Source organism: Mus caroli, unplaced genomic scaffold (genome assembly GCF_978045245.1).
Source record: "Mus caroli unplaced genomic scaffold, Mus_caroli_1 scaffold_7, whole genome shotgun sequence".
NCBI classification, from domain to species: domain Eukaryota; kingdom Metazoa; phylum Chordata; class Mammalia; order Rodentia; family Muridae; genus Mus; species Mus caroli.
Window position 1 is genome coordinate 27190759 of NW_028227262.1, and position 16148 is coordinate 27206906.

General features: G+C 48.2%; 1 protein-coding gene across 4 annotated transcripts in view; it reads left to right on the forward strand.

Moving 5' to 3' along the window:
• Iqsec3 (IQ motif and Sec7 domain ArfGEF 3) overlaps positions 1–16148 on the forward strand; it is a 99054-nt gene that overhangs the window by 38380 nt on the left and 44526 nt on the right. For 3 of the 4 annotated variants that reach the window (XR_015047569.1, XM_085839977.1, XM_085839979.1), the window contains exon 3: positions 5784–6054. The exons of the other annotated variant lie outside the window; for it this stretch is intronic. Coding sequence is in view for 2 of the 3 variants with exons in the window: in XM_085839977.1 (XP_085696103.1) it covers positions 5784–6054 (271 nt within the window). In the remaining variant the exon portion in view is untranslated. The remainder of the gene's footprint in view (positions 1–5783; positions 6055–16148) is intronic. 4 annotated transcript variants of the gene reach the window in all.

Consider the following 16148-nt stretch of genomic DNA (forward strand, 5'->3'; position numbering starts at 1 on the left):
GAGCAGGGCTGTCACCATCACAGGAGCTGCGGCTTGAAATGAAGAAATCTTCCTAGGACTTCTGTGGCAGACCTAACTTCCAGATGGGGTCATGGTGGTCAAAGAACTGTGGGCCAGGGAAGCTTGTGTTAAATGCTTTGGGGGAAGAGATGGGAGGCTTCTGCATAGGGATATGGGGTAGACTGAGGGTTGTAAGCAAGAGCTGGGTTGGAGAGTATGGCCTCTGGTGATGCACATCCTCAAGAACTGGAAAGCCAGCTTCTCTTTCCTTCTAGATATTGAGGCATTTTTTCTAGAATGCTGCTGCATGGTGAAAAAGCAGAGTCCACTAAGGGAGGGAGATGTCCCAGTGCCAGAGAACACAGAAGGAAGAGAGACCAGCCCTGGTCTTGTTCTGCCCATTTTGTGTGGGGTTTTTCAGCCTTCTCCACAACTTGGTTCTTGTCTGTCACTAACACTGGCCTTCTCTAGCCTCAGCCCTTCCCTAGTCCCATCTGGGGCCTGAGAGGACACTTGGCTTCCTACACTCATTCTGACCATCTAAAACCACTCCACTGATTCAAAGAAAGGAGAAAAAAGAAATGTGTTTTCGTAAAAGATTAAAAATCTTGAGGGGTTGTGAAGTGTGCTGTTAGCTTTTGTCTAGAAAATGTTTTGTTTCTTTGTCCCAGAAGAGCTTTGAGAATGAGTGGCAGAGTCGGGAGTAATCTAGTGAGGGTGTCTAGGCCCTTGGGAGGGGCCTCAACATAAAAGGGGAGTCCTTCAGCTTTCAAAACCCTTCCAGCAAGATCCGTGGTAATTATCGTTGTATCTACTGCAGTGGTACGCAAATAAACACACCTGGCCCTTGAGGAGGGCATCTGCTGCCACCGACCCCTCAGGTCTGTGTGTTTCCTTATCACCTTATCCCAACAGTGTGCAGGGCTACCAGGCAAGCTAGCCTCTGCCTGTGGAAAGGTGGTCCCCTCTCCAAACAAAGCCCCCATTCCCTCTCCTATGTTCAAGTTGCCCCTGTCCCCTTCAGCTCCTGAAACTGGAAAGTATGACCTACAAGGGACTCCCAAGGAGCTGAAAGGGGACAGTCCCTTCCCAAGTCAGTGCCCTGGTAGCTTTATGGACACAGATTATCTGTGAGGTCATTCCATCTTCAGCTGACCTGGAAGGGAAGTATTCACATCCCCATTTTTTTTTTCAGATGAGAAATCAGGACATTGGGTATCTGGCTGCTCAGGTGCAGAAGCAGGAGCCTTATCCCTCTCAGGCTTCCTGACCTTTAATTAAGCATTCCATCAGCACTGAAGATAATAACATGGCTCTGCAAAGCTGAGTAGAGTTTCTTCTCCAAGCATCTTTCCTGTGTCCCCAGAGATGCCTGCAACCCTTGACACAGAAACTTCTCTGTGACCATTGCTCAAAAATGAGTGTTCTTACTTGAATACGTGCATGAAGTCCCTACAGCACAACATGCTAGATGTGAGAATGTAAGCATTTCCCTGGAACACCACCCAGAGGTTTTAGCAAAGGCACATGGGTCTTGGAAATGATCTAAGAACAAAAGACAAAGATAATCCTGGCCATCCAGAAAAGAGGAGGTATAAGATGGGCCTCCACCATGAGTTTGGTCAGCAAACTGTGACCATCATATGTCGACTTTTACTTGCATTGCAGTTGTGTGACCTCCACTGGGACATGAGGGACACAGCAGGGGCAAAATCCAAGTGCAAAAAGTCTACTAGTCTTAGACAATCTGTTATAAGCATTGGGTGGGGTGGGGGAGTCCCAGTGGGCCTCAGTGGACTTTTAATAATTCTGTTTTAGTTGGTCATGTGGGCATCCCTGAGGAGGATGACTTGGGGACAGGGGACAGATAGCTCTCTATTGCTGATATAGTTTGTGGTAGGGATGATAGCACCCATAGCCAAAGAGAATCTCCTATGGCACTCTCTGTAGATGGGCAAGAAATCAATCCTTGGGCAACAATTAAAATAGCACATACCGAATCATACTCCAGTGTCTCTGCCCTTGGGAAAGTAATATTTATCTACCCACCTGGCCATTCATCCATCCATTAACATTTATTATACACATCTGATGAGCCATCCCAATGTAATAAGTACCTGTGATTTAAAGGCGGGGGTGCACATGGAAGTCTAGTGCAGAAGAGAGGCACACTGATAAATAATTACAGTGTCACAACTGAAAGAGAATCAAGTGTCAAAACTTACCCATCCAAGGTAAGAAGGGGGATGTAGAAGGAGGATCGGCTCTTCCCACAAGCACTAATTGAGTCCTGAAAGAGTTCACAAGAAGGAGAATGTTGTGGGTGGAAGGGTCGTGCAGGAAGAGAAGGATCCTATGAGATACATGGTGACCTGAGAAGGCTTGGCAGACTTGGTGGCAGTGTCGATGAGTGGAGAGGTCATTCAGTGGGCCAATTATAAATGGACTTCTTCTCCTAACCCTGGAATCATTGAGGGATTCTGGGCAGACAATTGCATTTCAGGAAGGTGGCTCTGATAATGGACACAATGAACAGCAAGGAAAAGTCACCCGAAACCCAAGGATAGATGTATCTATGCCAACATAGGCCAGGATGGGGCATGCACAGCAGGCGTCGAGTGACCCTCAAACCACAGGCCAATTTCCCCCCTAAGTGACCTTTTCCACATGTGTTCTCTGGGCAACAGACTGTTCCTCAGTCTCCCAAAGACCTTCACTTCCTGTATGTAAATTGCTGCACTCTCAAGTATGGGCTAGCCTTTATTGGTGCCTTTGGCCCTTGTAGATATATGGACCTAAAGTCACATGGGCAGACTCTAAGCTTTCTCAGAGCCCTTCCTTTCAGTGCCACCACATCCTACTGTTTTGCCTTTTCAAGTGGGTGCCCAAGACCAAGGAAGAACCCAGTGAACAGGTCCACTCACACACTAGCAATGTCCAGGGCAACTGCATCATCCCTGTGCCCAAGGGAGCTGAGATCACCTAGACACCCTCTAGACGCTCAGAGGCAAAACTGTAAAGAAGCTATTTTGTTTGCAGAATGAGTGAATGACTCCCATTTACAGCTAGGCTGCCTAGAACCTGACCCATTAAGGAGCTGCAGAGACACAGCCTATGTCCTGGAAGAAGCATTGTTCTGGGTTCGAATACAAGGGGATATGTACCACCTCTAGCTTGGAGTATGGTTAGCAGCATGGTTCCCATGAAAATCCCAGCATTTCTTTAAATAACTGTCTAAACAGGGCATAGGCCCATTCTTCTGGTGCTTAGACACAAAGTAAAGGTTCTGAGCATGGAGAACTCTTCTGCTCCATGTCCAAGGGTCCAATTCACAGGTTTACATAATTGTCTCTGGACAATGCCTGTCCAGAGAAGGTCACATTGTAATAGCTACCACCAAGGAGTCTGCACAGAGGCAGTGAGCAGAGAGAAGCCAACAGTCTCACAGATGACACTGCTCAGAACCAGCTCTTCTCTGTGCCCAGGAGACAGGTAATCCTCAAGGAAGCCAGTCTATCTGGAGGGCTGGTAAGGTCACATGCTATATGGATAAACTTATTATTCAGTTTTGTGAAGTCTAACAGAAGGTCAATGTGGGGAAATGCCTTCTAGTTCAGAATAGTCCATGCTGTGTGAGTCTGGCTCAGAAACAAACCATACCCTCTATTTATTAAGGCCTAAATGTATGCTAGGCAGTGTATGCTTATCTGTTCCTTACAGCAAAGCCTTGCAAGGTACTTATCCAATATGTAGATGAACAGATAAAGTTGCAAAGGAGGTGGCTAATGGACCAAGGTCACATAGACAGGAACAGAGCAGAATTATAGTTCATACTTCCTGATAGTGAAGCTATGATCATCACTCTCCACTATCTAATCTTGGCCATGTTGGAGAGTTCAGATGGCTCATGGCCACTTCCCATGTTGCTTATAGGTGAACCCAGGGAAGGAAGGCAAAGCCAAGGTTTATCTACCAACCTACAGTGTCGTGGTACACAACCATCAAAGGATAACAATCCATGAAGCCTCTTGACAGGCACAGGTCAACCAAACAAACAAACAAAAAAACCAAATGTCTATGTATCCCTGAGCAATGCCCAGTTCCCTAGAGGATCAACTAGCTCTGGGTATCAGGGCCAAGCCCAAGGCAAGGACAGGCTGGAGAAAAGAGGGTAAGAGTGTGCTTCTGCCCAGCCCTGGAGGCAGGGTGACCTATTTGTGGGTGAGGGCCGTTTCCATGCACTTAGAAGTAAAAAGAGGCAGATGCTATAGTAAGAGATGTTGAAGTAGGATGGCCAAAAGAACTTTCTGGTGACGGTAGTGAAAAAACATGGAAGATGTCTAGAGTGCCACACTCCAGCATGGGGCTTGTCCAGTGGCCACACAGGAAGTGATATCCTGGAGTTCTATGTTGTGGAACAATGCTCCTTGTGGCTGAGGCACGCCCATGAGCTCTTCCTTATCTGTGGAGAGTAAGGAAGGCTGGAACAGCTGGTCAAGATGGAGACAAGAGGGTTCTTCACCCCACCTCTGGAGGCTGGGTATCTCTGTTCTCCAGGGTCAAGGACAGCACGGGAAAGGGCTTTCTAGCAGAGTTTAGAGTACCTTTGTAGAAGCAGTCTTGGAAGAACTAATTCCTAAGGTTTCACAGCTCTCCAGTGCCAGTGCCACCTCCCTCACTATTGCTCCTCCTCTGTCACAGTTGAACAGGCATCACTGTGTGACCCCAAGGTCTCCTCCAATCCTGACCTTCTATTGCTGTCCACTGTAGGGGCATTCTCCAGACCCTTGGTTCACTTCATGTCATACATCAGTAACTGTGTGCATTTATCATCTGCTCAGCTCTCTGTGGGGACATAAGAATCAAATAGAATCCGGGTCGGCCTCTAGGAAGGGACAGCGTAGAAAGAAGAGTTCGTTCAGCATGTAGCCTGTGCTAACCCCCTTATACACTAGACCCCTATGATCCTCACGGTAACTCACCGAGGTCAGAATTGACCTTAGATCCATAGACTCCTGTGTTCCTTACTGTAACTCACTAAAGTCAGGAAACCCTGGTTATGCAGATAAGGAACTCCAGACTCAGAGGCAACATGACCAGTGCCACACAGTCAAGGCTGGACTGGAACTGGCTGTTAACTACACCTCTGTTCTCTATTGCACAGTATACAACGACTCTCTGAGGATGGCTCTCAGTGTTCTAAGGCAGAGCAGGGAGCTGCAGTCATCCAGAGGAGCTTCTTAGAGAAGGGCTTAGCTCTGGGCCTTGAAGTGGAGCTCAGCTTGGAGCCTAGTGGAGAAAGAAGCAGCCCGAATTACTAACTCCATATCTTCTTAGGGTAGGCAAGAGGAAGGCAGGAATAGCTCACCCAGCTCGGGGCTCTATGAGAAGAAAGGAGAGCAAGATTAGAGGCCTCTCTAAACCCAGCAGTGCAAGCTCCCTCCTCTCCGCAGGTCCAACCCCAAGTTTGGCCTCTAATATCAATCCCTAAAAGCCATCGAAAGATATAGCAGGTCCCAGTAAACCTTCCAAGTGAATGCCATGGAACCAGACCAGTGACTACCACAGTGGTTAGCACTGTGTTCACAAGCCAGGTAGTTTGAAAATGTGCTCAGGTTTACCCCTGCCTGCAACTATTTCCAGCCATAAGAGCCCTTCCTTAGAGGAGCAGCAGGAGACACCCCATTAGCCCACTCTCTCTGGAAAGGACAAGCCCCAGGCAGGTCAGGTCACATGCGCCATCCCCCCTCCCCCAACCGAGCACCGTTGCCTTTTGTTCACAGTGATGGCTCCTGTGCCCAGGCCGGTGGGGGCATGGAGGACTCCGTGGTGGCAGCGGTGGCAGCCGGCAGACCCAGTGCCCATGCCCCGAAGGCTCAAGCCCCGGAGCTACAGCAGGAGGAGGAGCGGCCAGGGGCAGTGGGCTCCCCACGGGCTGGCCCCCTCCGCGCGGCCTCTCCTGGCCGGCAGCAGCCTGCCCTGGCGACGGCGCTCTGCTCCCACACTCCTGCTGCCTCCGAATACGAACTCTCCCTTGACCTAAAGAATAAACAGGTACCCAGGGCCTCCCAGGGGGGTGTGGGGAGGGTGGTTGAAGGGTCCTGACTTTTGGGGATTGTTCAGGGTGCCAGGGACCCGCAGGTACACTTTCTTTCTATGTATCTCCCAGCTGAGCTACCTAATTGCCCTTCCCAGTTCCTCAGGAGGCCATGATTAACTCCCATCCTGGCAAGGTTCACATCCTGTACCACACTGCCTGTAGCTAGTGTATCTAGGGGCTCTGCCCTTTACAAGATGCAAACCTCTCAAGTAGCTGTCATTAGGGGAGTCCTCACTTCCACTTTACCCAGAAGAAATAGCTTTATCTCCATGCCTTTCAGGGGAAAGCCCAATTCTGAGGCATACACTAGCAAAATAAGGTGCAAAGTCGGTGACTGTATATAGATTGACAGACTCTCCAAGGCTGATCAGTTGCGGGCATTCGGGAGAGGGACATGTGCTTAGAGGGAGATGCAACTATTAGAGTCTATCAGAAAACAGATTTGAACCTGGAGAGGTAGCCCTGGGATCCAGTCCTCACCCTTTCTTCAGGAAAGCCCTGGAAACACTCTGGGTATTGCTTTTCTCATTGTGAGATTGGGAGCTCGGCCTTCAGTTCCTGCCAATACCCTGGCTAGCTCTGTGATGTGTAGGCCCTGAAGAACACAGTCTTGGCCTGTGAACAAGGCAAATCTCCACAAGCCAGGAGGACTGAGTAAAGCCAAACTAACTTCTTTCCTTCTGAGGGACGATGATGCTATCCTCCTGGGTTGGGACCAGCAGTAAAGCACTTTGGCAAAAATCCTTCACGTTATCTATGTGATAAGACAGGATTATATGGATCAGATGACAACACAGACAGGTGTGGATTTTTCAAAAGTCGAACTTGTGAGACAGAAACAAAACCCCAAATCATCAGCATTTTCTATCTGATTGACATCCAGGGAAGGACAGCCAAGTGACCACTGTCCTTGGCTCTGCCCAGTCCCCCATTTTGAGAAGGCACTGGGCAAAAATATCAAAGTTATAGTTATCAAGCATTCCGATAAGTCTGAAGAGCAACAGCAAGAACATTAATAATTAAATCCGAGATTTGTTTTCCTTTTTAATGGACGGAAAGATGCTTCAATTAAAACATAAGTCAGAGAAAATAGGAAGAATTCTAAAATTCTACTTGTAGTCTTGCAATGCCCAAAGCTTCAGTATTCTGTGTGTTATGTGAGAACACAGCCTTGGAGCAGGAGCCCAGGGCTTTGAGTGTAAACTCATAGACTTCTGCTATTAGTGAAGTTGGAGCACACAGCACTCATGGTCTCTTCCGAGGGTGGGGGTCTCAGAGAAGATCCCTTAAAGCCATAGGACAATGGGATGGCCAGCCAGCAGTCCATTCCTCATACTCCCTTGGCTCTTCTGCATTCTGGATGCAAAATAAGAACTCTGGAAGTCCCAAAGAAGGGAAACAGAATAGGTTATGGTTACACGAAGAAACCATAGACTAGAAGACAAGTTTGAAATATGGAAGGGCTGAGGTATGGAGAAGTGAGGAGATCTGTTTTCTATCCTTCTGGGAACATACAGAGACACTAACATATGAACACAGAGGTTGGAGAGCATTTTAGCTTAAGGACTTGGTACAGATGCCTGGCCTGTGAGGCCCTGGGCTCCTTCTCACTGGATGAAGCTCTATGAGGATCAGGACAGTGTGGCCTGGGGCATAGGTAATCTGTGAGCACATTCTACCGTTCTCTCTGCCCCTCTGGGACAGGAGCCATCTTTTGTACCCTCCCCTCACCCACCCTCAGCATCCAGCAAAGTGTCTTGGATGTAGTAAGCACTGGGAGGGGTGGGTATCATTTTTAGTAACTATGCATTCAGGCACCAAGGAGAAAAGTCAAGAGTCTTCCCCACCCGGAAGGATCACAATCACATTTAGAGTCCATCAACCAAACCAAAGAAGGCCTGGCTTGAGCAGGAGAAATTAGTCCACGTGCTAGCTGACATGCTAGGGGATGGAGGATTGTGGCAGGTTCATCTGACTGGTGACTTGTCCATGGTGAGCCCGATTCTAACAGGTGGGATTGCATTTTGAGCCACTAGGACTGGGTCATTCTCTCCTAGGAAATCAGTCTGAGGAACAGCTGGCTTGCCCTGAGTTTCGTATCTTTCTAGACCAACCACAGGTAGGGCATGCAGGAGGAGAAGTGGGCAAAGGAGCATTGAGGAGGACAGAGCAAGCTAGTTGTAGCATGGCACACAATTTCAGTAGACTGAATCCCCCCACTCTCTGCTAAAGAGCTGTGTGGCCTTAGGCAAGCTGTTTGCCTTCTCTGGGCCTCAGCTATCGAATATGTGTCTCTGAGGCTTTGTGTGCCATCCCCTTTGCCTCTGTCTTTGAAATTCTTCCTCTTCCCCATGTTCCTCCCCTTGGCCTCCTGTTTCCTCACCTCTCCGGAAGTTTGTTTGGCCTCTCAGCCTCGTCCCCCACCCCACTTGCTCCACCACCACCACTACTCCCCCGCCCCCCTTGCCCAGCTCAGCACCTGGTATTAAAAAGATGTTCTGTGGTAGAACACATTTGTAGCTTATGGGGCTCTGGGCTTTATCCCCAGCACCTCAAGAAGGTGAAGTTAAACCTCAGGGAGGGCCTTTTAAAATTAATAAAACCCTAGTCATTCCAGAAGGAAAACGAAGTATGAAATGCCACAATAAATATCACTGTTAGGTCAACTTAAAAGTTAATTTAAAATGTATGCAAATATCAGAGCTATTAGAAAAAAAATCCAAAGAAAATGTTTGGAGACTGAAAAGGAGAAAGAATGGCTTTGTGACAACGAGAAATGAGGATGAACCTGAAGCTTAAACCGGGTCCTATTACTGTTGAGAGAGGGATTATTATTCTGACCCTGTGGTTACCCACGATCACACAGAATCCAGCAGTTCTCAGGCTTGGGAGTGTGGGTAACCATGGTCTCCCCTGTCTTCCCCCACCCAGATTTTCCTGTCCACCAATTGAAACCTGGAAGCATTTCTCTGATTCTTTCTATCATCTCCATCCTTAACCCTTACTGAGATGCCTCTAACTTCTCCCCAAATCCCACCCTTTCCACGTAAGGCCGGGCCAGCCTGCCTCTTGCCAGCACCCCTGGGTCACCTCCTGCCAGCTCCCGCTTCAGCTGTGCCCCTCCACCCTGGCCACCACAGCACGGCTGAGTCATCTCTGCCAAGTGCACTTGTGATCACGCTGATCTCTTCTCTGCTTGAAGCCCTTGATGGCTGCCTTGATGTGCAGCACAAAAGCTTTTCTGCACCCCCCTACCACAGACCCAAGCTCACTCCAGGGTCCCTACTGTTCCTTTCCACAGTCCCTGAGTCCCCCTGGCTAGCCTTTTTGCCTCTGGTTCTTCACACAAGCTGTTTCCTCCACTGGAAGTGTCAAACCTAAGCTGGCTCCACTGTGCTTCTCAGGTGGTCTCAGTTTACACTTTGGTCCAACCGGAAGCTCCAAGCTGGGTGAGCACGTGGAGCATGCCCACGGCTTACACGACTGACTGGGAGTCTCCCCACTCACACAGACAAGGACCGTGTTGTTCTCTGGCTCTTGCCCAGCTGGATGGACTATCCTTTGAATGCTCACAGTGGGGGGAGGGGAGTGCGGGGGAGGGGGAGCAGGGCAGAGGTTGCACTTCATAGTACAATCTACATGGACAGCTATGGAGTGGAACACTTGCCACGGCTCTGCTCTCAGTCACAGTTCTGCACTCAGCATAGCCCCTGGCTTCTAGGAAATGCTCAGCCTGGAATGATCTAGTGAAAGACATCTGCCCCAAGCTTCCCTGCGCCTCACTGACCCCTTCCCCAAGACCCTGCCCCAGGAAGAGGACCCCTTACCCAACTCCAACACCCTTTACCCCTTCTGCCCTGGTCTGTCACTTCCTCTTGCAATGATCCTTGTGGGTACAATCTAGGGACAGAGAGACAGAAAGAGCAAGCATGCATGCTCCACATCCCCTCTAGGAAAGCAGCTAGACCCTCTGGACTATAGAGGGCCTGATGTGATTCCCAAATCCTGCAGCTCTCCAAGGAGTTTGCACCCTGCTCTCTGCCGTGGCTGCCAAAGAAGCCATCTTGGCTGGCTGTCCCTGTTGTAAAGCTCCCTGTTCTTGCCAAACCTCAGGGCCATAGATCTGTGGTCAGCAGCATCCAGACATTGTCCCCCAATCCAGGATCCATACATGTGACATTTGGTCCCCTCTTTTGGCATATCTTCTAGATCCCAAGCTTCAAAGTCCAGCCTTACCCTGAGTCACCTTGCCAAGAAGTGGTTTGCTGGTTCCAAATTGCCTCTCCTCTCTGAGCCTGTTTCCTCATTTGTGAACTCTGGTGCTAGGCTGAAGCATCCCTAGGCTCTTTTTACTCTGAAGGAAGGTCAGATTTTTAAAGTGAATTAGAAGAGAGCCAGAGGAGCAGGCTGTAGAAGGTGGGGTGAAGACAAGACTATGCAGAAGTGGTACCCACTTGGCTTCATTCACAGAGAGGGTGTTATCCTCCCCCTCTCAGTTTACTGTGAGACCTAGTGACACCATAATGCAAAACACTCAATCCCTTTTGCCACATAATTCATCTTCCTGTGGTAGACAATGACATGTGGGTGCCATCTAGGGCTATCTGAGAACCAGCTATCTGTTAGGGGTAGTGCAAAGCCCTTGCCCTACATTGTGTCCCAGATCTGGATCTTGCTACTGTATCATACCATGGATGGGAAGACAAAGTTAAGACACAGTTAATGGTGTTAACCTGGTTCCTTCCCATCTCTGGTCATCACAGGGAATTATTTGTGTAGGCTCCACAGGTCAATGCACTCAGCCTGACCTGCTGTTCAAAGTGGAGAAGCTTTGCACACAGGGTCTCTGCTCTCAGCCTGGTATTTGCAAAGTCCAGAAACTCATAGCATGGCTTCAGTGTTCTCCATTGAGAAATTCAGCCAGAGGAAACCATCCCTTGGTTTGAAAGAAGACCCCACCCAGCCCAGGCTCCTCAGTACTGTACCCCTCCCCCAGACAGCAACTCTTTTTCCACTCTCACTTGCTGCCATCTCTCCGGGCTCTCATCAGGCTCAGCTGGCCTGACCTCTGAAAAGAGGGAGCATGTTCTAAGGACACTGGAGACCCCCTCACAGCTGCTCCTGGCAGAAAGTGGCAGACAAAGCCAGTTTATTACCTATGAATCATGGGCTCAGGGGGAAGTGAATAGACCTGTTCGTTGGCCAGTAGGTCCAGCCACCCCCTGCCCCTTCCTGGGCACTCCAGGCTGCCACATCACCCCTTAGCTCTCCACGCGACCCTGTTAAGAACAGACTGAAGTGACTAGGTAGGCCTGACCTTGGGCACTGCAGAGCTCTTCAACCCTATGAGACTCTGTCTGGAAATATGAAGGAGGAGGAAGAGAGGAGAATTTAGCTCCCAGCCTAGACCAGAGAGCAAATCTGTGTTTTTATTTCCCCCAAGCATAGGAAAAAGTTCATTTAGCCCATGGCCACACTCATTTACTAAATTCCAGCCATGGGTCTGGCCCAGTACCAGACAGGCACAAGGGATGACTTTGAGGGGCAGCATGGAAGTGCTGAGGGTTCAGAGCTAGCAGAGGTGCAATCATCAGAGGTAGCTATAAAGGATGGGAAGGCAGTGCTGGAAACAGCTGGAGCCAGTAGGGGATGGCTGTGCAAAATGACTGGAGCAGAAGGTGACGAAGTAATAATGAATTTCTGTGCTTTCCATGAGCAGCTTCTCTGTGCTAGGCACTGCTTGAGTATCCAGGGTGACAGAAGCATAGCAAATGCCTCCAATAACCAACCCTCCTGTTGAGTCTGGGGTAAAAAGAATAAACAAAGAGAGGGATGGGAGGTCTAAATATACCCCCCCCAAATCATGGAAAACAGTGTCAAAAACCAGTTTAGACAACATTCCGTACTGGCTGGTTGGCACGTTAAGACAGCCTTCTGGAAGAGAGAGACACATTTGGGACAGGTCTTGGAGAAAGGGGAGCATATGTACCTGAAGAAGAGAGGCTGAGCCAGGGCCCAGAAAAGAGGTTCATGTGGCTAGGGAGAGTTAGTGTGGGTCTGGCTGCCATATAAGCCGCACAGAAAGAACAAGACCTGGCCAGATCCATTTGGGTTGGAAAACAAGGGAGAAGAGTTTCCGTTTGCTGTGGGTGATGGTTCTAAACCAACAGAAAATCCATGATTCCATCTTGTTTTTAAAACATAGATTGGGTTTATAAAGTGTCAGAATGAAGAAGGTATGGAAGCAGAAATGGTCCTGCCCAAGTAAGTAGTCACAGGCAGCTCCTTCAGTGACACTGTTGCAGAAAGATCAGGCGTGGTTGCAAAAAGTCGAAGTGAGGGCTTCAGTCTGACAACTCAGAGGACAGGGCAAAGTAGGACACAGGGGTAAACACAACCTGCCTAGACTGGATGGTATAAGAATCAAAGTTCTAAGAGGCAAACAAAGAAGGCGGAGCTGGTTGGGGCAAGGTGAGGCAGGACAGTGGCTTTGTAGCATCTGATAGAGATATCCGTAAAGCTGTTGAGCATGTGGCTCCAGGATCATGGGTCGGGATGGAGTTGGATCTGAGACTTACACGTGTGTCCATTGTTGTCATTCACTAAGCACATACCACATGTTGGGAGCCTCGCAGTCTCATTTAAGCTTCCCAAGCCTCAGGGTCAGTAAAATTGGCTTCATTTAGTGGCTGAGAGAAGTTAAAAACATGCCAAGGTCTACCCGCACAGAAGAGGCGAATCTGAAAGGTGCTATTTTCTTTTGTGATGTTTTCTCATCAAGTTATTAGGGTGGTATTCTGACAGTGGCCAAGGCATGAAGACAGTCACTGGGGGATATATTTGGAGTCCTGAGAAAGGCTCTCCCTAAGATGCTTCCCTCTCTTAATTAATTGCAAATTATCACCCATCCAATGCTGCTCCCTCAGATTCCCAACATGGAAAACATGGAAGATGCTCTGCAGTGGGTAAGGAAAAAAGGAAAATGTCTGTAGAGAATTGAAAATGGTCACAACTTGCACTTGTGACTGGCATGCATGGGATTCTATAGCTAGGGTCTAGGATGGATGGTCTGGCTGGGGACAAGGGTTCTGAGTGTCAAGGAGTTTCACAGGAGGAGCATCAAGAGTCGCATAAAGGAGGGAAGAGGAGGGGTGAGAGAGGACCTGTGCTGGTGAACCCACATAGCTGGTCTTCTTGAGCATCACTTCAAAGGACCTCAAAGTTGTAGAGTGTGTAGAACAAGTGAGCAAAGAGGTGGAGCAGGAGGTAACTCCTTAGGAGTCTGGCTGTCCAGAAAGGAGGCGGAGAGAGTACGATAGTCATCCAAGAGGTTCAGTGAGAAACAGTAAACTGCTGCCTTGTGCACAGGAGACTCAGGTGGAGCCATATTTTAGTCTTCTGAGAATAGGGAGAGGGTCAGAAAGCAGGAGACAAGCAGCAGGTAGAAGGACAGAAGCAGGAGATTCTGGTGAGAAACAGAAGGATGAGGGACCAAGCGTCCATAGGAGACAGATGCTGTGGGATTGTTTGCTCTGGGTCTGATGGATTACCAGGTGGGTATGGAGAGGGGAAGTTTGTTCTCTCATGTATTCACTACATAGATGCTGTGTTCTGGGTGCTGTCAAAAGACGGGGGACCAGGCAGTGAAAAATAGCAAGCGAAGCCTTTGCCTTCACCAGGCTTTGTGTCCATTCTGTCTGCATCACTGGGACCACCCAGCTCTCAGAGACAACTCAAGGGAAAAAAGGAGTTTCATAGTTTCAGTTCCATCACAACAGGCAAGGCTCGGAGCAACAGCTCAGTCCTCAGTGGAGGGGGCACCTGGTAGGGCTCTTGGCAACACTACATAGATGAGGAACCAGAGACTGTGACAAAGACCAGACCCTGGGTCTAACCTTCAAAGATATACCCCTCGTAGACAGCTAGGCTTCACCTTCAAAAAGTTCCACAGTGATACCAAAATGTCCCAAAACTATACCAACAGCTCGGAAATGAGCATTAAAAATATGAGCCAGCAGGGGCATCTTACATTCAAATCAAAACATTCCATCCATGGATATCATAATACAAAATGCATTTAGTCCAAATCTAAGCGTATCTAAGTCTTAACAGTTCCTACACCATTCATAAACCCAAGTCTCAGGGGAGTGGGAACAAAGGAGAGGAAAGAGCAGAAGCAAATAAGTCAAAGGACATGATATATTTGAAAACAACTGTCTTTATTAAACCGAACGCTACGAATAAGGAATATATTCTCCCAAAAGTTGGAGGGGGGAATCTAAACTGCAGGGTCTTATGAAGACTCACAGCAACCTCTTAATTGTGATCTTCTGTTTAAAAAGATAATGAGTTACCTAATTCTAATACGCAACAGTACAAAGTAAGTATTCTCATTCCAAAAAAAAGTCGAAATGAAAACATGGAAACAAGAACTACTGCAAAACCAAGACGCAGGGAAATGTCAAGTTTTCTAGCTCTGTCCCTGAGAACTGGTGGTTGTGACATCATTTGAACTCCATCAAGCTTGGGCAGTCCTGCCATTTGCAATCCACGTGACCTCTTCCTGGGGCTGATTCCACCAATGCCCACAGGTTCCCCTGACAGACATTCTATATCCCCAGCATCTCAAGCATCCTGAGGTCTTATTGTATCTCAGGATTTTATCCTCAAAGTTTTATGCATTTCTCAGTTAGGGAATCCCTGAAGTGGGGATATGGTCCCATTGACCTTCCAACCCTTCCTTAAAAATATGGATCCGTGACTCTGTGACCTCTGAGAGCCTGTGTGGGTAACCCGGGAAAATACTTCTCTGGGCAGGCCTTTACAAGTGGAATGCCCAGTGGCACTCTCTTTTCAAAGGTGAATCTTTTGAATGAGTTTGCAGTTCTACACCCGGAGTCTCCAGCGGCCGGTCTTGCCACTTTAAATGTGCTGCTGTCTTACTTAGAGTTACTATTGCTGTGATAAAACACCATGACCAAAAGCAACTGGGGGTGGAAGGGTTGATTTCATTCACAGTACCATATAACAGCTCATCATCAAAAGCAGTGAGGGCAGGAACTCGCATAGGACAGGAACCCTGAAGTAGGAACTGGTACAGCAGCCAAAGAGGAGTGCTGTTTCGCTGTTTCCTGGCTTGGTCTTCATAGCTTGCTCAGCCTGCTTTCTCTTAGAACCCAAGATCACCATCCCAGGGATGGTACCATCCACAATGGGGTGGGCTCTCCCCCATCAATTGTAAATTACAAAAATGCCCTACAGGCTTGCCTACAGCCTGATCTTATGGAGGCATTTTTCTTTTTTCTTTTTTTATATTTTTTTATTACATATTTTCCTCAATTACATTTCCAATGCTATCCCAAAAGTGGCCCATACCCCCCCCATTTCCCTACCCACCCATTCCCATTTTTTAGCCCTGGTGTTCCCCTGTACTGAGGCATATAAAGTTTGCGTGTCCAATGGGCCTCTCTTTCCAGTGATGGCCGACTAGGTCATCTTTTGATACATATGCAACTAGAATCAAGAGCTCCGGGGTACTGGTTAGTTCATAAGACATTTTTCAATTGAAGTTCCCTCCTTGAAAATGACTCTAGCTTGTGGTATTGACATAAAACCATCCAGTGTAGCTGCTATTGTGGACAAACATTTTTCATATTTTTCTGTGTGGCTTTTTGTTCCAAATTGTGACTACATACCTGGCTGAAAGCATGCAACAAAAAGCACATCACAACTTGAAGCCTATGTTGTCTTGAAGTTACTTTTCAATTCTGTCTCACTTAAAATTTCAGGGTATAGGCAGAATACAGTTTCCAGGCTGTATCCAAATGGATGTAGCCCAGTTCCCATCTGAAATCTCATGAGCACAGTCTTTATTGTCCATGTTTTTATCACCATTCTAGCCTCCCAAGCTTCAACTGATCAGCCCCTGCTTACAGCATCCCATGGTTCTCCAAACTCTTCTGACGTCTTCCTACAAACCAGTTCCAAAGGCCTCAGAATCTCATGGGCAGAGCTAGTTACAGTAACAACCTCTTCTGTGGCACCAGTT